Here is a 23460-nt window from a genome sequence, read left to right on the forward strand (position 1 = left end):
AGCATCATCAGTAAGAGTTGTACGCCTCTCATGGAGGTGGTTTTCCTTTTGAGTTGAAACTTCTGAGTTTCACTCCAAAAAAGTCATTAGCAAGTGTAGACATTCCCATGGTTTTTGTGCAAAAAAGGGATTTTTTTCTGCTTTAAATGCCAAGTGTAGACATGCCGTTAGACACTTGCTAATGTATCAATTAATCCAGATGCCCTAAGACTGCCAGAGGCCACAGAACTACTGGGAGCCTAGTTTGGGGAGAGGATTTGTCACAAAAAGAAAAGAATCCCAGTGGCAGAGTGTATAATTTAATGTTAAAAATGCTTCTGTGAATCTCAGGCTATGCTTAATACAACAAAAAAAGAAAAAGGAACCCTGATGCATGGCACTGTCCAATAGTCAGGCAGCTGTGGAAAGAGGTGAACACCAGAGTTAAAATAAAGCTCAGATTTAGCAGCCAAATCACAGATGAAAGTTCTATCATAGGATATTTACCTGGTAAAATGGGATTAACTCTGCCACAAAGACTTTGGTTCTTTAGGGCTGCAATGATCACGAAGTCCATTTGTGACACTCTGTACCTCAAAGTACCAACCTGGAATCCCCACATTCACCATGGTGATATTATGATAAGTTTTGTACAAAGTATACCTTGTGAGGAGGTATTTTAAAAGTCTTGATCTGTTGAACATTAATATCCTATTGAATTGCATGGTTCCATCATTATATGTGAAGTTATGAAGCACTGCTATACATGTTACTGAAGTATGTTGTGAGGTTGGGAGACTCCCATAGCCAACCTTTCAGTTCAACAAAGGACCAGCCAGACATGTGCTGATGGCCCATTAAAGGGAATCCACTCTCTCAATGGCCATCCCAGAGACTTCTCAGAGAGAGCACTTATGGGATGGAGACTGCTTGACCAACAGGAACTGCCAGGTACCTACGTCACAGCAAGCTGGAAGAAAATATAAAACAGGGGAAGTGACATCATCACTTGGCCTCTCTCCCACACATCTCAACACTTGGAAAAATGATCTCTCTGAAAGACAAAGACTTTGAACTGGGGATGAGTGGTCCCAGGTTGGAAAGGGAGTCCAGTCGATATATACCATGCTGTACCAATGTCAGGATGAGACATTGTTTGATTCAACTCTTGCTTAGACTACAATTTTAGTTTTTATTTTTCATTTTCTTAAGGTAGCTATCTCTGACCTTTATGCCTACCATGTATAATCACTTAAAATCAATCTTTCAGTAGTTAATACATCTGTTTTATATTTTACCTAAAACTATGTTTTGGTTCAAGTATTCACAAAATTTCAGCTCAGGTTAACAAGAGCAATTGCATGTCCACTATCCTTTTGTCAGAGTGGTGAACTAGTGAGCTTACACTGGCCAGGCTTCTGACCAGTGCAAGATGGCAAAGTTCTGGTGGTGCAAGGCTGGGGAGCTGGAGGGAATTGGCTGGAGTCTCTATTGATGGTTCGTGAGTGGCTGGGAGATTATTCACGTAACACAGTTGGGTGTGGCCCTGCCTGAGGATGTCTGTGTAAGTGCAGTGCCTGTCAGAGGTTTGTAGCTTGACATCAGCACCACAATGTGACAAACAGCCCAGGTTGGTGGGTTTTAGAAGGCTCAGCAGTCCCACAGTCCAGGTTGCACCCCAGGGACCCTGTCACAGCATGATTTTACAAATATGGAGAGTAGACTTATGCCCAGAACACAGCAGTGGAATTCAGACCTGTCTGCGTTAAAGCCAAAGAAAGAACAATGTATTGCCATAGAGAGCAATTGTTTGAATACAAAGACATTTTAGATACCTTTGGATAAAAAAATAGTGAGAAGGTTCAAACAATGCCAGATCTCCATTCCACCTAACTCCTCTTCACTACCCCCATCTTCTCCTTCCCTATTCATGTATATAATTCTCTTATTTTATTACTATTACACCCCCTCCCTAATATGTTGCGTCTACATAGTATTGTCCAGTCTTGCAGCCTTGACAGGTGTAAAATTGCCTCTTTGCATATTTCAAGTGTGCAGTATTTGAAAACATATTCAACCTGTAAGTCATTTACATTTTTTACTTTTCATTGTTTCTTTAATAAAATCAATAAAGTCAGTCACAAAAACAATGTGCAAGGGCATGTCTACAAAGGAACACTTAGGAAAGTTAAGACAAATTAACTGAAGGCGTGAATTTAAAGTGGATTAGTTAACCCAAGTGTGCACGCTCTCATTCAGAAGCAAAGTGCCTTAGTTTCCTTTAGGTTAATACCCTGTAGGAACTAAAGCCACTTGACTTCTGAATGAGAGCATCCATACAGGGGGTTAATGCACTCTAAATTCACATCTACACTTAATTCAGCTTAACTTTCCTGAGTGTCTCCTTGTAGGCATTCCCTAATAGAGCAAAATCAAGCCCTGTCACTTTAAAGCATTTCTAAAGAACTGCCATAAAAACTTGAGGTCACCAAGAAGGTATGAATGGAATCTCACATTCTAAAATGCTGAGTACAAATATTAGATTTTACTAAAGATGGAGGTAAATAGCTTCTTTTTACATTCAGTGATTAACTTCAATTATACTACTCATATGTATGGCTGTCATTAAATAGTAATCATCCCTGGTTGTTTTTAAAAATAATGAAAGATGATTGAGTGGGTCAGGAAGAGATTGTTTTCCCACGGAGTACTTTAATGATCCAGATGTCTACACGTTTTATTTTAAAACATTTTTAAAGTCAAATCCTGCAACATGTTGCACTCTCTTAACTCCTACTGATTACAATGAGAAGTATGCTGAACACCATGTATGATCAGTAAGGCTAAGATTTAGTCATGGGTAACTTTACTAAAATTCAGGGACAGGTCACAGGCAATAAATAAATAAAAATTCACGGCCTGTGACCTGTCCATGACTTGTACTATATACCCCTGACTAAATCTTGGGTATTCTGGGGGAGCAGCTGCTGCTCGGGGCAGAGGGGAGGCTCTGGGGCACCCACCAGTGCTGGTGGGGGGGGAGTGGTCCCCGTTGGGGGTAAGGGGGTGGCCCGGGACCTCCACTTTGTGGATGGGCCAATGTAGCTGGTCCCGGGGCCACCCTAGCTGCTCCAGTGGCCCTGGGGTCAGTCGTACCTGCCAGCTGCAGAAGTCATGGAGGTCCCCTAAAGTCACAGAATCCATGACTTTCTTGACCTCTGTGACAGATTGCACCCTTAATGATCAGATCCCTAGCAAGCACAGTAGAGACTACATTTTAACAGTTTATGTAATGAGAGATTCTAGCATCCTTTATCTATCTCAAAGTGCTTTATCTATTCAGTGTTTTGTATATTCATACTGGAAAAACAGCACAACTACTGATGAGATGTGTTGATTAAGGTAATAATGTTATGCATACTTCCTTTTCACAATAACAAACTCTGAAGTGCAGTGACAAAATGAAGGAAAATTGTATTGAGATTGCTGCTCCATGACAGCAGATTGAAAATATTAAGCAAAAATAACCCAACTCATATTTTTCAAATGTCTGCCTATGTGCATTTAAAAGTTGAGCTGCATGTATAGTTGCCCCAAACAGTTAAGGGATTATGAGCTGAAAATGGAAAATTGCTTCTATATTCGATGTTGTTCTTTTCATATTAATTACTAAAGTGTTATGTATAATGCACCACTTGTGGTTTTGGAAACTAATCATATACCTAAGAGGTTCATTCAGTCTTAATAGAGCCCTGAAATGCCTTCATTACATATAGCCATCCCTTGTGACCAATTCTGCAACACCTCCCTACTTACCTCCCCTCTCCCCTCATACAACCAGCCATTCACACACACAACAGTGGCAGTCAGCACCTTCTTTGTGCCAAGTGGTGCAGGACATTTCTTGACAAGATAGCATAGTTGCAGCTAGTATCAGAATATGACTAGACAGATATTATGACAATAACTTTATTCTGTAAAAGGTTTCTTAGATGAGGAATCACCTGATACGTCGGTGATGAGAAACATAAGACATGCCCAATTAGGATTAACGCAAAAGGAATACTTTGAACCAAATCATGCACTCAACTTCACCCATACAGGCATTAGGGGAAGTGTTCATAAAATGATAAGATATTAGGCTACAAAGCCAGTGCCCTCCAAGGAAGTAGGCTCCAATATGAATACAAATCGATCTTGGCTTTATTAAATGTATTAGACAGAAGATTAGCTACTAAAGGTTGAAACTCACTGACACCGACTCTAAAGAGAGTATATCTGGTAGAAATGTGGCCATTAAAGACCTGAGAAGCAGCCAGCATAGAATCACAGGAGGGAAAATGCAGACTTGATGGGGGACAAAGCAGCGCACATTGGCAATGAGACAGGCAGTTGACCAAATGTCTTTGGGTTACAGGGAAACCAAATTAAAATCCTTGATTTCACTAAAAACAGCTGGGACCCTCTATCTTTCTATCCATACTGAGACAAACCCAGTAAAATGGTATGTCGTGTCATCCCCTCTTCCCAGCAAAATTATTTGAGCTACTGCAGTACACAAGCCACTGTCACGAACTGGGTAGTGGGCAATCTTATCTAATGGTCAAGACAGTTGCCTGGCATCGTGATTGGCGCAGAGGTCACCAGGCCCAGTGGCAAGAGACCAAAGCAGGAGCTGAGATACTAAAACCAGGGAGTAAAATTTAGCCAATAGCCAGGAATCAGGAGCCAAGGGTGAGAGCCAGAGTATCAACTGGGGCAATATCAACTGCTGAAACCCAGGAAAAATAAGACAAGAAAAGAAAAGAATAGAGACCATACACAAGTAATGGCAGAAGTGGAGTGGAACAAGAGAACTCAGATACCCGAGTAGTAATCCAAAAATTAATCAGAAGGGACTTCTTGTGAGTTACCAGGAATAAACAACTGGACAGTGACTATACTACAGTTATAACTAAACAGTATGAAGCTTACTTCAATAGTTGTGTTGTGTACTTCAAAACATAGTGGAAATAAAGAACAATAAGGAGGGAGTCAGGTGGGGAGGGAGATTTCAAGGTTGGAGGAGATTAGAGAAGATAGAGAAGAGATAGGGAAGGAGTCGTTAGGGGTTCTGTGTAACCCCCCCCCCTCCCAATAACTCAAATGATCGGACAGCAATCTATCCCTAAAGGTGAGGATCAAGGTCCCCTAGGTGGAGAATGTACCTCCTTTGGATTGCAAGAGAAGCAATCCAAGTGCTTATGGGGAGAGTACAGGGATGAGGGTTCAGCAAAGCATAGTCATTTGGGGACTGTTTTACATTTTATGTTGGTATTTCATTTATCCATTTACAGTGAAGGGAATGCAGAAGAGGGGAGGGAACTGGGGATGCTAGGCAGAATTTATACAAGAAGTAAATATAGAAGTTTACAAACAGAAACTAAGCCATATTCGGGCACACAATAGTGAATGCAACATAATTAAAAACAAGAGAATCACTGGTAACACAAGGGTTCATTTAATCAAACAGCTGAAGAATCACAATAATTTCAGGTTTTTCAATAAGCTAAACAGTTACTTTAAAAGGAAGAGACATTGAGAGTAACATCTTTGAAAATCAAAGTGCTAAATCATGTTGTTAAAAGGAAAAATGCCCTGGCAGAACTTAAAACTCAGACTCAAATTATTCTAGTTCAAGAAACTCATTTTCAGGAGGAGCAAATTATAAATATGAAAGGAAACTGGTTTCAACAGACATTTTGTCTAAAGAAAAGAAAAGAGGAGTGGGAATAATATTTGCTAAACATGTACTTTTCAGACTAAAGATCCATTTAAGGATAAGGAAGGATGATTTATACTGTTGAAGGACACAATTGCTAGGTTATTAATAACAGTGGACTCAGTGTATGCTCCCAAGCAAAAGCAAAAAAAAACTTTTTTTAAAAAGACTTCTTTAAAACTGCAACACTCTGGGGAGGGGGAAATTACACTTGGAGGAGACTTCAATTCCACACCAACTCCTTACTGGGACAGATCTGATAAAAAGACATGGGGGCTAGGGAAGCAGATACAGCATTGACATCTCTATGCCAACAATTAAATCTTTCAGACTTCTAGAGAAAATTGTATCCAGAGGAAAAAGACTGCACATATTATTCACACCCTCATCGGTTATATACTAGGAGAGACTTAATGTTAATCTCTAAATCATTAACAAAGCAGACAAGATCTGTGGAAATTGGCAACATTACATGGTCAGATCAAACACCAGTGGAAGCAATATTTGATATCTGGGTTGGTCCCAAAGATCACTGTATTGGAAAATGAACTGCTTGCTTCTCCAAGACAAAGACTGGGGTTGCAGCAATTGAAGAGTGAATTGTTCAATACTTCCAAATAAATTATATGGACAATTTATTTAAAAGAAAAAAAAAGGCCTTCTCTGGGAGGCAGGTAAAGCAATATTTAGGAGTCAGTTGAAAAGCAGACGCTCTCAATTGAAAGAAGGAGCTCAAGAAAAAATAAAACTAGAACAGGAAATAAAAAGGTTACAAGATATTAATAAAAACACAGGTTCAGGAAAAAAAACATAACAGTAACTAATACCAGAGGGCAGTTGCATATGTTAATGGACAGACATCTCTGGAAAAGCCTATAGGTATACAAAGCAGTTTAATGAAAAAGGAAATAAAAGTGATAGGCAATTGATGCTTAAATCAAAAGCTTAAATTTGTGGGAACACATCAGAAAATAGCATGACATGCAAAGAATGTAATAGTATTTTTATCTAAACCAACTGTTTCCCTAAAGTTAGTTTTTAAAGGAATCCAGGGCTTTGGGAAAGAGTCTGGATTTAAAGTAAATAATGCCAAATCTGAAATGTTAGCTCCAGAAAACACTTGGGTACAAACAGGCAACAAATTCTATAAGATATCTCAGAACTCAAATCTCAAACAACAAATGAAAAAAAAGGTCTGGAGTGCTAGGGGAAGTATGCAATTTTTTGGTGATGAAGAATAGCCACAGTCAAAATGAATATTCAGCCAAGGATATCTTTCTTATTTAAAAATCCTTCTGTGATCATCCCAGATAACAACCTAGCAGGAATATGGAGGATGAGGGTAGAATTTATATGGAATAAGACAAGTCCAAGAGAGACAGCAAATACTTTGTACAAACCTATTAAACAGAGTGGACTAGCTGTTCCAAATATTCTATTGTACTATCAAGCCAGACAGCTCTTAACTGTAGGGGTGTCGGGGTGCTTTAACCTAGCCACAAGAAGATTGCAAAAGTGGAAACAACACTAGGCTACCACGGATTACTAAAAAGTCATGCCTGCCAGAAATTTACACACATCCTTTAGCAATGGGTTTGGATTTGGGATAGAACTAGAAGTATCAGTTCTTTTCCCTCATCAATAACACCCATTCCAGATAATCCAGATTTTAACCCAAATCAAGAACTATAGAGCTTCAAAGATGGGAGAAATGTGGAATACCCATGGTTGGCTGGTTATTCAGTAAAGAAACTTTTCTAATTTATTTAGAGATCAGAACTAACTTTAACTGGCCCACTGTTCCCCAGTACCAGTACTTTCAAGCCAGGCACTATGTTTCTCAACTTTCTAGAAACCCTGTTTAATATAGAAAGCTAACTTTAATAGAAGCGATGGTGTCTGGTCAGTTAGGAAACAAAAAAATTATAACTAGCTGATATAAATCTTTGCAGACAAAAAAAAGTGTCCATATATGACACACTGGAAGAAGGCTGTGGCTAGACAAATTAGACCAGACGAATCGAGTTTAATCTGGAAGAGGACCAGCAACCTCAGTCTGTAGCACTATAAAAGAAATTTTCTTTAAGATATTATTTCAGTGATACCTCACATCAGTCATTAAAAACAAAGACTGGATGGGGATAAATGTTGGAGAAATTGTGATGAAAGAGGATATTTTATTCATACCTGGTGGACATGCCCAATCATTAGAGTACTGGGATGCAATCCATAACCAAATATCACTCATTGTTGGATATTTATTACCAAATGATCCTTTGGTAATCTTTCTGGGGCTTCCTAGTGGAAATGGCCACACAAAAGGAAGTGAATTGATATCTTATCTGCTACTAGCTGCTTGGCTATTGGTAGACTCTCGCTGGGAAAAGAAAAATAACCCCACCATTGAGAAATGTTTCAAAAAACTATTTGGGAGGTTGTGATTATGGAAAAATTAGCACACCAATTGTGCACTCAGCAAAATAGACAGCAAACAGATAGATAATTATTTGGTTACCTTTTATTCAGTTCTCAGACAAGTACATTCACCTACAAAAAAGGTTGCTTGGGGATTTAGTGAAAGCTATTCACTAAATATGCAAAAGTGGGCAGCAGGTAGCCTGTTAAAGGTTGTATTCCTCATAACATTTTCTGGAGCATATAGGGTCAGTGAAATGGTGACCGGATTAGCAAGAGATACTTTCAAGCATAGATATGGATTTCAGGAACTTATGTGGGGGTGAGCAATTGGTCATCTTGACTTTGAGGATGTTAAAAACAGATCAGGGAGGGGCTAAGTGAATCCTCAGTGCCACAAGAAGGGGGCAACCCAGAGATCGGGGGCTCCAAGGACTTATACAACTATGATGCTGGTTGAGGATGGACCTCTATTTCTTCATGGAGGTACCATTTGTGATAGTTTTGTAAAGGGTCTTACCATTGCAGGGTTCCCTGCATATGAATTCAGTTCCCACGTGCTCAAGATCGGGGCAGCAATAATGGCAGCCAAGCTCAGACTAAGGGCTTAGTGGATACAGGCAATCAGATGATAGTATTCAAATGTATACAAGACATATATGAGGCCCAGATAGACAATCAGAGTCTAGCACTATGAATATTTTTACTATTTTTACTAGCTACCTAATTTCAGGAGCAAGAGAACAAGTCAAGTAAGCTAGAGTGTGTGTCTGCGGATGCAGTATTGTGAACTGGGTGCACATCAGGACATTTGCAGTTGGACCTCAGTGGTGAGGCAATCCTGAGCTGGCCTAAGAGGAGAAGAGGCATGCTTTGGGGCTAGCTGATGCCCCTTATACAGTCTTTGGCAGCAAGGGGACAGCCACTAGATATGATTATTTTTTAACTCAGTGAAAATTATTTGTAAATATGTAAGGCAGTTGACTTGATGTTCAGGACTAAGATGGATTTGGGTAAGATCCAGGACCTTTGCTGGCCGTGGTTATAATTTGGCCAATATGTTATAACAGAAGGTACGGCAAGGCGTCACACCAAGCCTCCGCAGGTTGACATGGCCAGAAGGTGTGTAAGTCAGGAGATGCCTAAACCTGTACATGAATGGGGAGGGTCCGTAACTACCCATCAGTAAGGCTGTGAGTCTATCATGGAGGTCATGGAAGTCACAGATTCCATGACTTTCCAGGACCTCCAGGACTTTTGCAGCCGGCAAGTGCGACTGAGCCCAGGGCCGCTGGAGCAACCACAATGCCCCCCCGACCAACAGCAACAGTCCCAGCCCACCCACCCCCCTCCCCGAGCATCAGCAGGCACCCTGGAGAACCCCCACTCCCAGAGCCCCCCATCCATAGCAGCAGCTGTGCCCCCAGAATCCCACAGAACACCCAAGATTTGGTTAGGGGTATATAGTACAAGTCAGGGATGAATTTTTGTTTATTGCCTGTGACATGTCCATGACTTTTACTAAAATTACCCATGACTAAATCTTACTCATCAGGAAATATTGTATTGAGTACCCAAGTTATTTAGGGATAATGGTGTACACCTGTTTGACCCATGGCATGGATATATTTTTTGCCAGTATTAGGGAGGGAATTGTTAGCTATCGGGAAATTGTTAGCTGGTCATAGAGTGAGGCAACCAAGCTGACGCCTTCTTTGGCAGGTTCCCAGTGCAGGTTCTCATTCCATAGGGGATCCAGTTCCCTGATAAACCAGAGTCAGAAATGGACTTAAAGGAAGGCATCCCTAAAGAAGCTGGGGAAAAGGAGTTGGTGCTCCTAATATATAGTATAGTACTCAACCCCCATTAACCGTCATACAAGAGGAGGGTGGCAGGGTTCCAACAAGAAGCAGGAACCAGGTTGGGAATGAGGAAAGATGACAGCAGCCCTCCCATACCAATGGGAATGATAAAGGAAAGAATGGTGACCTGCACTATACAAGTTATCATTGGGTATTTCTCAGACAAGTCAATAAAGTTTCAGCCTATTCAAACCACACCCCTTGCATCTTCTCTTTCTTCCTGCATAACCAGGAAAGTACCTACATATCAGTTAAGACACTGAAGGTTAGTCCTATTTATCCCACTTAAGTAATTTCTCTTTCCTAATGCTGTTTACACCCTTCAGATGCCAATACATGATTTCAGTATCAAACATGGTCATGTATCTAAACTTGACATAATTGATTTTAATCTTTTCAAGTAAATTAGTCCCTCCAGCCCCTTTATTATTTGTAAAAGTAGCAAAGAGTCCTGTGGCACCTTATAGACTAACAGACGTATAGGAGCATGAGCTTTCGTGGGTGAATTATTTGTATGGCTTTTCTGTGAATTCCTCCCAGTTCAATAACATTTTCAAGTACTGAAGTGATCTGAACTTAACAGAATATTCTAGAGATGGTCTGACCAGTACAGAGAGTCTATAATTAACCACTATCATGACAAAAGGCTTATGCAATTGCATTACAAAATAGTATTTGTATTTTTTGCAGCCGTATTACTTGACAAATTCTTATCTCATATGCTTTCCAATGTCACCTGCCACCTATAGGTCTCTCTGGTCACTACTGCTTACCAGTTTTCTACCTCACATTTAAGGTAGGATCTTATCCCAGAGCACTACCCTGCATAGCATGGAATGGCCTTGATAGAACCTGCACTCAGTTCCCTCCTGGTTTTCCCAATAGCTTATCCACAGCCAGTTCTTAAAGTAACACCCTCATTCCCAGAGCTTAATTTAGTAAGTATACAATACAGTCTCCTTTGGTCCTTCATGGCTATACTTGAACACCCCCTTATGGCTTCTAATTTAAGCTTGTACGGAACTCAGTTCCTTCCCATAGGTTAAGGGATTCCACAATCCTCCTCCTTGGCTGTGAAGCAGGCAGGTAGGCTTCTCCTGTGGCTCCTCTCGTGGCTATCTGTTCTCTCTTCTCCCTTGGCTCTCTACCCCAGAAGGCCTGATTTTAGCCATATAAACAAAGTCACATGACAAGCAGGTTATTTTCTCCACCTGGAGAGGTAACCTAAGCGTCACAAGTTGGGCTGCATCCCTCACAGGCCCAGTCACCCTGTGACATCCCTATTCCTGGTTATTTTTACTAGCTGTATTAGATTGCATTTTCCTGTTTGAATGTCATTGTTATTTCCCAGCTATACTGCTAATCTCGCATTTTTTCTCTGTCCTTCCTGCTGTTTTGCATCATCTCCCAATTTAATATTTTCTGTGAATTTAATTAATATGTTTATCCCCTCTTTCACATCATTAATGAAGATATTAAATAAGACCAGTCCCAAAACCAATTTCTGCAGCCTGGCATCTCTCTCTCTCCTGTTGCTACTCTGATTAAAAAGGAAATAAGGAAACAAAGGATAATTATCAAGAGTGATTTACATTATATAGTACATAATACAGATATCCATACACATACTATATGTATGTACATACATACACATGTAAAATATATGCTGGTGCACACAGGCAGGTGTTTAAAGTCTTATTTGCATCCACAATTTTATGTCTGCAATTAACTGAGGGCACAGAACTTCAGAAAGTTTTTTTTATTGAATCTATACATCTAATCTGACTGATTACCTACAAGAGATGTGACATTTCCAGAATTTTTTCTGAAAAAAGATTTTTCACTAAACATGTTTATGGCATACAGTCAAACATGGAAAGCCCACTTTTTACCTTTCAAAGACTTTTTTTCTTATGACCACAAAAAATCTTTTTTTCATTCTACTCAGGTCTAGTTATTTTATGATACATGCAAGCATAATACAGTTGATGCCAACAGCTTTGGTGATAATTAAGTACTGTAGCTACTGTACTTACATTTGTGAGGTGAATGACTCCTTTAGATGTAACAGAGCAGCCCATAAACCCAACATACTGCAGCTCAGGACAGTGTTCAGCAAATGCTTTTACCGAGTGATCGGTCACCTACACAAAGAAATAGAGAGAAAGCAGTTGAAGGTGACACTTATCTACTCAACACAATGAAATCTAGCAAGCTTCTCAGCAACAGTGGTGAATTGTTGGTTCAATAGTTCTCTTTGTCTTAACAGTATGAGCGAGAAAGTATAGTGTGCCTACAGGTCTGCAGATATATATGTATGGGATAAAAAAGAATCATCTCCCCCAGCGAAAGAGAGAGACAGTAACTACTAGATGATGGACAGTGAATTTCAAATTTTACTACTGAATTTATCTGCAGGGGAAAAACAATCCATTCCATCTGTTTTTCACATAATTTTGCACAACATCAAAACAGCAACAAATGAAAATTATTACCAGCTCCTGCAGACTCACACAGTCCCCATTACTGGCTGTACACAAAGTACTTGAACTATGTTATATTTCAAGAAGTTTTTTACTTCATCTTTCAAACAACTTCCACTAAATCTAAGCCATCTAGAATCAATATGGTTTTTTCATCTTAAAATACAATCCTAATTTCTTGTCAATGAGTAAATCTTTAACTAGCAGAAGTGAATGTACAGTATTGTATAGGCTAGCAGTTGTAAATAATGCTTCCCATACCAGAGACTAATATTCCAATATCATCTCTGCTTCTTCCCCTCCTCCTCCCCCACCTCCCATTACAAACCAGGTGTACAGGCTGCGTGTTTTGTTATTCTGGAATATTACTTTTTCTATATCTATATTTATCAATCTATAGCTTTATAATTAAGTCTATATCTGCAATAAAACTTAGTAAAATGTAACATGAACAATGTGCTGCGCTAAATTTGATGCTTAAGTAGTCTAATATTAGACTTTCTGCACAAAAATGTTCTCTCATTGGAAGGTCAATAGTCTGAACTCCTTTCCTTAAACTGTTAGTCTTCTTAAATTTTCAGCTCCTTTATATTTTTCCATATTACTGTATTTCTCCCAATGGTTTATTAAGGCATGGCTTAAATCAACCAAACCCAATTTTCTCCATCACAGTTGGGAATTCAATTTTACTATCCAGACAAGAGAAAATTTAATATTTTTATAGATTTTCTATTCTTCACTACAAATACTTATTTCACACTGGCTTTACCTGTTAAGAATCTCACCTTATAACTTTCTTATCTACTTTAAGCAGACGTTGAAAACTCACTATCCATAAGTGCAGTACATTAAAAGCATAGTATAAAAACATTTAAAATAAATGAAGCCACTGGCATCAACATTCATCTGATGCAATATTAATCTCACCTTCAAATGTAATATGTGGCTGAAGCATATTCAAGATAAGGGTTGTATTAATAAATGCAAAATGGGCATTGTTGCCACTTGTGGGGATTATTTTAGTTTGTGTTGTTTTGTTTTGTATTTTCCCCTAAAGACTTGTTTAAAGCAAAGAATATACAACGTACTATAAACAACTCAAGTCTATGCTTTTATTGTCATGAAACTCCATCATTTTTTCCCTTCTCATTTTCCACTTTCCCAGGCTGAATCAAAAGGATGTTCATCATATATAAAGTTATATGCTCAGTTAAAGATAGCAAAGGGCACAAAAGCCTGCTGCCTTAAAGTCATAGATAGTTTTGCCATTGGTCTCAATGGGACTAGGACTGGACGCAATGTATATATGCTGAAAAAGTTACAGTGCTACAAAAGCTACCTGATTCTAAGTGCAGTAAAACATATTTAGATACATCTTGTTTCCTGTCCCTTGAAAGTATGAGGATACTTCATTTTACACTATAATATTTATCTGCAATAGTAGAAAGAATGATTACTGTATACAGCATTACAACTTGATGTACAGCTTTACAGTACATGTTTTAATTCTGATACAATAATTTACTTTTCAAATATATTCTAATATGTTCTAAACTTCACTTGTCTCAAGTTTTTCTCTTGAAACACTGAGCATTCTGACACTATTTCTAGTCTGTAACATTACTTTAAAGAGAGCTCAGTCCCCCCTGTTTTTCTTTTCACCTTCTTTTGATTGATCTTCTTTTGCAGTACTATTTTGTTATCTCCCATTCACAGGATGTTTTTGCTCTTCATTAACACATGAGCAACATTTCATCATTTAAAACCGTGCATTCAAAACAATGCTGAACAACAAACAAATCAACTGAAAAATATTCAAGGTTATGAGAATTAAAATAATATATTTAAAATTTATTGTTATAATCACTATAATATGAAAAAAGTTAAAATGAACGTTATCAAGAGCATTTTTTCTTCTCTAATAGTTACTTAGAATATTTTTGAAGGTTAACTTCTGATATGTGAAAATTAATGTTCACTTGAATGTTCATTTTCCTTTCCAAGCACAGTATGCATATAATGCTCTTAATACAACTAAATGTGTGTGCGCACACACACGTACTCTTTGCTGACAGGCACCTTAGAAAAGAATGCTGCTGGGTCCCCACAGCAAGATGGGACTGATTTTAGGCTTCTTGGATCATGAGACAAATTTAAATTCATGACACTTCTATGTGTAGAAAAGGTGTTGTTGACCTTAGAGAATGATAATTCTGGAAGGAAATTCCACATTTTGGAGTAGAAGGAAAAGTAGAACAATGTGGGAAATACAATAGCCTTTTTTTAAGCTTTTAAGGAGCTTGAAAAGTTAAAATAAATTCTGGAGGAGATTGATCAAGACATGCAGGAATGAGCCTAAGACAGACAGTGATGGTGTGAAAAAGCAGCCCCACTTCAGAAGCCCTCCAATGGCAGGCTGTGGCATGACCAGTAAGCCTGCCTCTGTTTCCCCTTTCTTGACAGAGACCCCAGTAACTCCACACCATAGCTTTCCACATATAAACAGACTTTCATGTGCTTAATTTATTACCAAAAATCCCACAACCATAGTCCAAAATTCTCCAGTCCAACAGTCCACCAACACCCCACATCACCATGCTCTGGCTCTTAAGTACAGCTCCAGTGTCCCTCACCATGCCTGACCCAGGCCCCTCCAGCTGAGATGTTTCTCTGCCTTGTTTCCTTTCCTGGCATAGTTCCAGTTCTTACCTGGAGAAATCAATGGGTTCACTCCTCCATTGTTCCCCTGCCTTCAGCCCTTTCTGGCCCCCCTGCTTCAGCTCTCTGGCTTAGAGAGCCAGCAGGCATCTCCCGCTGATTCGCTCAGCCTTCATCCCTCACCAGCCCTCTCTGCCTGTGGTTCTCTGGCCTGGAGAAGGTTTGTAGCTGACCCTTAGCTGCCTTCTGCTTTCTCCAGCCTGATGTGGCCCCAGTGCCCAACTAGGGAACTCTCACTGCTCCCTTCTTCAGGAGCATCACCTCCCTGAAGCTCTTAGCCCAGTTCTGCTCTTCTTCTGAGCTCTCTCTATTCTCAGGACTCTCCCATCTCACTCTGGATTTCGAACACACTCCCACTCCCCCTCTCTGGACACTGGGATCTGCACTCCCTCTTCTCTGGGTTCTGGACTTTCATTTATAATTCCCAGGGACAGCCCTACCCTCACTCATACCAAACTATAGCACATCTGGACTGGAACGGGAGATCTGGGTCCAATTTCATTTGAGGGGCCATCTACCCTGTTACGGACGGATTTCAGTTAATTTGAGAACTTTGCACACATTCCTTCCAGATCAGGGCAGCAACAAAAGCAGCACTGGAGGGGTTTGGCTCCCCAAGGATCCAGTCACTGGAAATAAGACTGTTATGAGACCTATGTTCACTCTATTGATCGGTTACTGGGGTAGATAAAGAGCGTAAGAGGGCTACTAAAAGCCTGGGGACATTTAAAATGGGGGGGAGAATGATAGCCAATTGGCTGCTCTACTCCCCCCTTTACCCAGACAATGGAAGGCAGAGAAATCACCTCCCTCCGCCTCCGCTCCCCCACCCATGAATATTCCTCCATGTATAGATATTGGAGGAGACACTAGCTCTGGCACTCCCTCCTCCACCTCATCTTGGAGTATGAACATCATTCCTTTTAGTCTGACCTAACATTCCCTCCTCTCTGCTGATATGGGGTGGGGAGTGTATTGGTGGGAAAATAGTGGGTTAGATGGTCAAATATCATATATTTATGATAAGGCTGCACAGTTTCTCACAATAATATAACCTCCACATACATGTAAAATATTTGACTTGTTTGCAAATAATAAAATTACTAAACTTTACAATGCTTTCCTGCTAATACATGAATGTACTCAACAAAACATTTTACACACCAAGAAATCTTTGCACAAAGGATATTTTCCTGGTAAAACAGGTTATTAATTGAGTGAACCTTTTCAATATCCTATATAATTTCACCTAATCAAATATTAGAGGGATAGCCGTGTTAGTCTGGTTCTGTAGAAGCAGAATCACCTTAGAATCTGCTATTGTGTGGCCAGGGAGGTTCAACCTCCCTGGCCACACAATAGCAGATTTTAAGGTGGCCATCCTACAGCAGATTTTAAGGTGGCCATCCTACAGCAAAAAAACTTTAGGACCAGACTTCAAAGAGAAACTGCTGAGCTCCAGTTCATCTGCAAATTTAACACCATCAGCTCAGGACTAAACAAAGACTGTGAATGGCTTGCCAATTACAGAACCAGTTTCTCCTCCCTTGGTTTTCACACCTCAGCTGCTGGAACAGGGCCTCATCCTCCCTGATTGATCTAACCTCGCTATCTCTAGCTTGCTTCTTGCTTGCTTATATATACACCTGCCCCTGGAAATTTCCACTGCTTGCATCCGAAGAAGTGGGTATTCACCCACGAAAGCTCATGCTGCAAAATGTCTGTTAGTCTATAAGGTGCCACAGGATTCTTTGCTGCTTCTAATCAAATATTGTCTCTCACTCCTTTTCTAGAGTATGCAAGTCATGTGTTTTCCGGTCTCATAGAAATTATTTACATTATGCATGAATTGATTAAATTTTAGATAGGGTATTGCTAACATACACAAGTGCTCTTAAATATTGACTTACAAAAACCAGTAGTGCACTGAAACAGTTTAACAACTTTGGACTCAGTTCAATAATAGATAGCCTCCTTGGCTGCCAGTCAGCAGAAATTCCACTAACTGTAGAGGCTAAGGGAAATTATAAAATTTCTTTGGTCAGCACTGTAATCTCCTAGTTAACATTCCTCACCATACTTGTACCCAGGAGCTCCTGAATTTTTTCAGCCCAAACACTATACATGGAAAACGGATATTTTAATGTTGCAGTGTCCAGTGAGTGTGCAACAGATGTCACCAGACATTCTAAACATCAGAAATTCTAACCCAGGGTTGCTCTCTTCCTTGGCTGTGATAAAAATAGAAATCAGCTGAGACATGATTAAAGGGACAATGGCTCAATTTTTTAAAGCAATTAACAAGACCATTAAGGACAGACATCTATGGAAAAATGGATATAGTCCTTCAGTGTCTGGCCAGATATTTAGTGTTAGATGTATTTAGGGTGGCTGTTTTGATTTGATATTTTGGGAGGGGGAAGAGATGGATTGGGAAGGTTCTTTTTCAGATAAACAAAAAATATCCTTGTGAATAAATACTTTAGCATTGCATCCAGCCCGAATCATTGATAACAGTATCCCATTCACAAAACCTAACTTGGACATTACTTCTCCTTGCAAAGAGTCAATGTGCCTACAGAAAATACAATGTTTTCATCTGGAGTGAAGTGTTTCAAAAATTTTGAGGGTTATTTGAGGGAGGTATATGCATCTTAAAAAAAACCTACCTTAACCACAAGACCACACTTCTTGCCTCATTCACTACACACCTTCCAAGTTCTGCAACAAATGAACTCAAGGTCACTACACATCCCTGATTCACCCTGAGAGCAGGTCCATCCTGTGCACTGAATGAGGCAGGCGTTTTGTGGAAAAAAATAGTATATGATCATGTAATTAAAAACCTGTATCAAAATGTATATGCACAAGGAGGTCAAATTAAGATTGCACAGACAAGCTTAATGCTAGCATTTTCTAAACTTTGAGTACTTAACTTTTTATCCTTAATGTTCTTTCATAGTATTTTGTGTTTGCTATTTACATAGAGAGAGATTTATATATAAATAGAATATGTATATAGACAGATACATATATATAAGAACATACAACGTACATATATAACAAGTGTAAGATTTCAGTGAGAATGAGAGAGAGAATTATAATATCTTACAGAAGGAGCTAGTAATATATTTGGGTTGCACTTTACATTATAAAAACTTTTTACAGTCTTTTATTCGAGAAGCTTCCCCACTTCTCCACTGCTACAAGATCTTTGATATCTAGAAAAGAGAATGCTCTCAGATTACAGGAGTTCCTTTTTTTTGTCACATGAAATTCCATTCAGCTTTGCAGAGATACAAAGTGTCAAAATTGTCATTTCCTTTCTTTCACAAATGAGCCTAAGGAAAACACTGGCAAGATAACAGAACATGAAAATTCTAGGCCAAATCCATGCTGCTGCCAAAGCAGCAGCAGCTGTACTGGGAAAAACTGGGAAATCCCCATCCCTAATCCTTATACCACACTAAATCATACATGCCTATCTTTGGTGTTTAAAACATCCAATCCTGATGATGAGGCAATATATGAAGGCTGTTTACAGTTGCAGATAATGGAATTTGCTTTCATTTCCTTTAAAAAAGCAACTAAGAAATTACAGAAAGTTTGTGTTAAAAATGTTATTTAGGTTTCAAAATCAAGCACTTGAAAGTTAGGAAATGTCAGATTTAGTGACTGTACAATCTTAATTCTGTGCCTTTGTACGTGTGCATTATGATAATCATTACTTACATGATCACATAATTTGTTTTTAATGAACCCCTGCATCATTCAGTCCACAGTATGGAAGCAGACTCAGAATTAAGGTTGCAACCTAAATAACTTTCTTTTCTTTTTCCTTCTTTGCATGTAAATACACACAGTGCACATAGGTTAGTCTGTGCAACTCAAAGCAAATCACCATACACAATATACTACAGTTCTACTAAAAATGACCCCTTGTCAATAAGGGCACAGAAATTCACAACTAATCACATTACGAAAGTATATTAGTGCTCATTGAGGAAACTGTAATAATTTGATTGCCTGTTCGACCTTCACTGACTTTTGCTCATTCTGGCGTGCTCAATGCTTTGAAATAGTCATATAAGCTGATGAGCAGAGATTTATAAGTTATGCACTAAAGCATTGTGAATGGGAAAGACATTAGCCTGGAACTAATGGCAGATATTTTGCACCTATTAAAATGATCTACGATAAGTTAGGCCTGGCTTAACCATTTTCCTTTAATTTATTGGACTAGTTTCTATTATTGCAGTTCTGTATTATTTTATTCAGATTCAATATTTTGGATATTCTCAATTGAATTCACTAAATATTAGTCTATTTGGTATTCTATTCAAGTTTCAAGTCTGCAAAAAAGATGAGCTCTGACGCAAAAGTGATAATTCTAAAGAAAAATGAAAAATAACAAGCTACTTAAATTTCAACAAAAACTGAAAATAACTGACTAACAAAGTTAAAGAGAAGCTGAAACAGAAATAATTGGAAATACATAAAAGGATCTAATGTTATAAATAAAGCTTGGATTAAAATAGGAATTGTGTTCCCTAACTTATACATGCATATTACAAATTGATGTTAATGTGCAACATGCAATTCTTATTTTTCCAGTTTGTTCACACTCTCTCTCTCTCTCTCTCTCTCACACACACACACACACACACACACACACACACACACACCTTAATTAAATTAAATTCAGCAAAAACACAGAAAGATTTTCAGGGCTCATATATAAGTAACATATAAGCTAGACAGAATTTTTGTTGTTCTTTTAGTTGAATTCAGCTGTATGTTTAAAGAAAGTTAGTGTTTTTAATAGTCACAAATTGAGAAATGCAAGGAAATTCAAAATTCAAACTAAAACACTTACTTAACTGGTGCACAGGCACTAAACCACACATTACCCAGTATGAACTCAGCTGAGACTCATACATTACTGTACACAATTTCAGATTTAATATCAAGGACCAAATTCTTTAAATGGAATCCAATGCATACAAACAAAATAGGTCTCTGTCAGCTCACCCTGAAATCTTTCCTCCAAAAGAGTATGTTGGTGTGCAGCCCCCATCTAGCTGTGTTCTGTGTCACACAAGGTATGTGCACCCTAGTCTAGCCTGCACTGTATGGGGGCACTAGGACCCAGGTGGTGCTTCCCCCATCCTTATGCCTACCATGTGGGCTTGGGGGAAAGTAGCAAAGTAGAGCTGGATTCCTGTGGATGGAGAGTGTTCTTTGTTATGCAGGACAGTGAGTTAGCCCACTGGCTTACAGGAACTATAATAGAGCCACTGGATTTGGGGACATCCACACCTGCAGAGGGAGACTGTATTTGTCCCTTTAGCTATACTATGTGAGTATATACTAAGGGCTATTTTTTAAGGATCACTTGCAAAGAAAAAATTGTTTGAGCCCTTTTCTGCTTCTTGACAATGGATAAAGGGGGATACTTCTTATCTTCAGTGGGAACAGGATTGGCCACTCGTGTGCATGCATGTGCATCCACCCATTGACCCTCACTGGTTGACTGAAATGTCATAATTTTCTAAAAGAAAGTACAAGAGTACGCTTTTCATAGAAATTCGAACTGGAAAAAAACCTATTCTGTCATCTCAATAACCACTTGTTAGCATGACTATCCCCTTACAGTATTCTTTCCAGTGCTTTCTTTGCCTCTTATTAGGAAGGCTATTCTACAAACCAAGAGAAATCACTGTTAGAAACCTTTTTTCTGATAATTAGTCTAACATTTTCCTTTTCTTTTTCTTCGTACACTTATAAAAAGGTTATATAAGCTACCGTTAAAACCAAACCATAACATTTAGGAAACACACTTTGTGTGTAATTACTTTTTTTCCCTCTCTCTTTTTTTTTTTTTTTTAAAAAGGAAATTAAAGCAAATTCCATATCTGCAACTGAAACAGCCCTCATATCATGCATCATCATCAGGACTGGAGGCCTAAATTTTCACCATTGGACTGCAGACCGTTATCACTTAAGCTACAAAGGTGCCTTTGAGGGGGGAACTCAGAAGGTTGGAGAACCCAATTTATTCCAGCCTGGCCAGTCTGCCTCTTTCTCGGTTCTCTTCTAACCTGGATATATAAGTATATGAAGAATTTCTGTCTATCCTTGGTGTTTAAACCTTTCAAGTACCTGTGAATTTATTTCCTGTGTAGTCATCATATATTTTAATCTTAAATAAAACCTACCATCCACTTAAGTATTTCCGTATCTCTTTCCTAAAATGCCTCCAATTTGTCTATCTTTCTGATAATGAAGAGCCCAGGAGGCATCTCAATATCACAGAGGCTGTCATACCAGAATAATAGGAGAGTGGGATTATCATAGTCCTGTCCTATGACATGATACTTCTGCATCCCCTGCTGCATGGCTGTTTTTAGTTCTAGAATATTTAATCCAGTGTAAAGACACACTCCCAAAATGAATCTAATTTTAAGATAAGAAATCACTCTTTTCTAAGAATTGCCAACACACTGGTGTCTGAGATACCAAAGTTATCTTCTTGCAGTTTCCTTTTATCTTGAAGTTTTAAGTCCACCCACAAGTTTGTGTAATTGATACTTATTACACACATTCAGATTACCAGTGGCTCCTTACCCCCTTCTCTAAACTCTGGACCAGTGGTTCTCAACCAGGGATGTGTGTACACAGAGGTCTTCCCGGGGGTACATCAATTCATCTATATCAGTGTTTCTCAACCTGGGGGATTTGACTCCCAGGGATGTCGCAAGGTGAGTTTAGGGGTGTTGCACGTGCAGGGCTGGCATTAGGGGGTGGCAAGCAGGACAACTGTCTGGGGCCCCACACCAAAAGGGGCCCCTGCGAAGCTAAGTTACATGCTTCGGCACCAGGCAGCAAAGCTCGGGCTTCAGCCCTCTCATTCAGGGCTCTGGCATCAGACAAGACACAAGTGAAAAATTGGCTCAAGTACAATATTTATAGTCCAGTCAGTTTATTTTATAATTATATGGTAAAAATGAGAAAGTAAGACATTTTTCAGTAATAGTGTGCTGCGACACTTCTGTATTTCTGTGTCTGATTTTGTAAGCAAGTAGTTTTTCAGTGAGGTGAAACCTGGAGTACACAAGACAAATCAGACTCCTGAAAGTGATACAGTAGTCTGGAAAGGTTGAGAACCACTGCTCTAGATCATATTTCTTTCCAAATATTTCAATGGCTTCCACTAATCTATTCATTAAGAAAAAGAAGAATTAGTATAAATTAATATTTTAGGATTATAGATTGAAATAATATAATTTATCATATGACTTGTACAAATACCTTTCAGTATACTAACTTCAGCCATGCTACGCTGTTAATCTTCAAATGTTATTAGCAACTTCTGAAAATTATTTATTAATTATTTATTAATTAAAATTAAAGTCCTTAATGCTAAAGACTTTACTGTTATAACATTCGCATCAGCCAAATAATAGTTAGTCAAATGGTAACTGATGATAATGACAAGTGCTACCAATGATTTTGGCTCCCATTCAGGCAATGACATGGTTAGATTTGGTAAAACTACTTCAAGCATATCACAAAAGCTATACACACACACACTTTTTAAATTTTATATTTAAAATCATATATAACTACAACAAATCTAAGGATATAAAACTAAAACAATGAAAATCCACACAATTTTTCTTACAGAATTCACTACTGTGAACTTTAGAATAAATACATTTACACAATCTATAAATATGCCAGAGGAGAAATTTTTGGGAAATGGTTTTACCAGCTTTTATTACAAAGGGGAGTAGGGCTGCTTTATAACATATAAAAAATGAAAATGTTTAGTTATGACAACTACTTGCATGTTATAAGGCAAGAGGTTAAGAAAATTGTTCCTATTTCTGTGTACCCTTCTTACGAATAGAAACAAAAGCAGGAATATTATTGTAAATGGAGTTTACTATAAATGTACTACTAAAAATGAGTTCAAAAACAAAATTTGGTTACCACATTGCTAAAGCATGTCAAATTACAAAAGCATAATTAAAGATTAGATTTACTCTGCCATTTTGTCTAAAAGGATAAAGCAGTTGTGACCATTGCTTCAGTGCAAGCGATTGATCCACTTAATAGGAGAGGTTTATGGTCAATCCCTTATTATATAATAGCACTGAAAATATTTAGATCATTTAAAGTTAGATTAAAGAGCATTTGGGGAAAGTATTGCCTTCCCGGTAATAAACTGTGGGCATGG

General features: G+C 38.7%; 1 protein-coding gene across 8 annotated transcripts in view; it reads right to left on the reverse strand.

Moving 5' to 3' along the window:
• The window catches only part of FBXL17 (F-box and leucine rich repeat protein 17), a 464738-nt gene that overhangs the window by 310342 nt on the left and 130936 nt on the right, over positions 1 to 23460 (reverse strand). For all 8 annotated transcript variants that reach the window (XM_039544561.1, XM_039544560.1, XM_039544563.1 and 5 more), the window contains exon 5: positions 12054 to 12161. In XM_039544561.1, coding sequence (XP_039400495.1) covers positions 12054 to 12161 — 108 coding nt within the window. The remainder of the gene's footprint in view (positions 1 to 12053; positions 12162 to 23460) is intronic.

Source organism: Mauremys reevesii, linkage group 6 (assembly GCF_016161935.1).
Source record: "Mauremys reevesii isolate NIE-2019 linkage group 6, ASM1616193v1, whole genome shotgun sequence".
In the NCBI taxonomy this organism is placed as follows: Eukaryota; Metazoa; Chordata; order Testudines; family Geoemydidae; genus Mauremys; species Mauremys reevesii.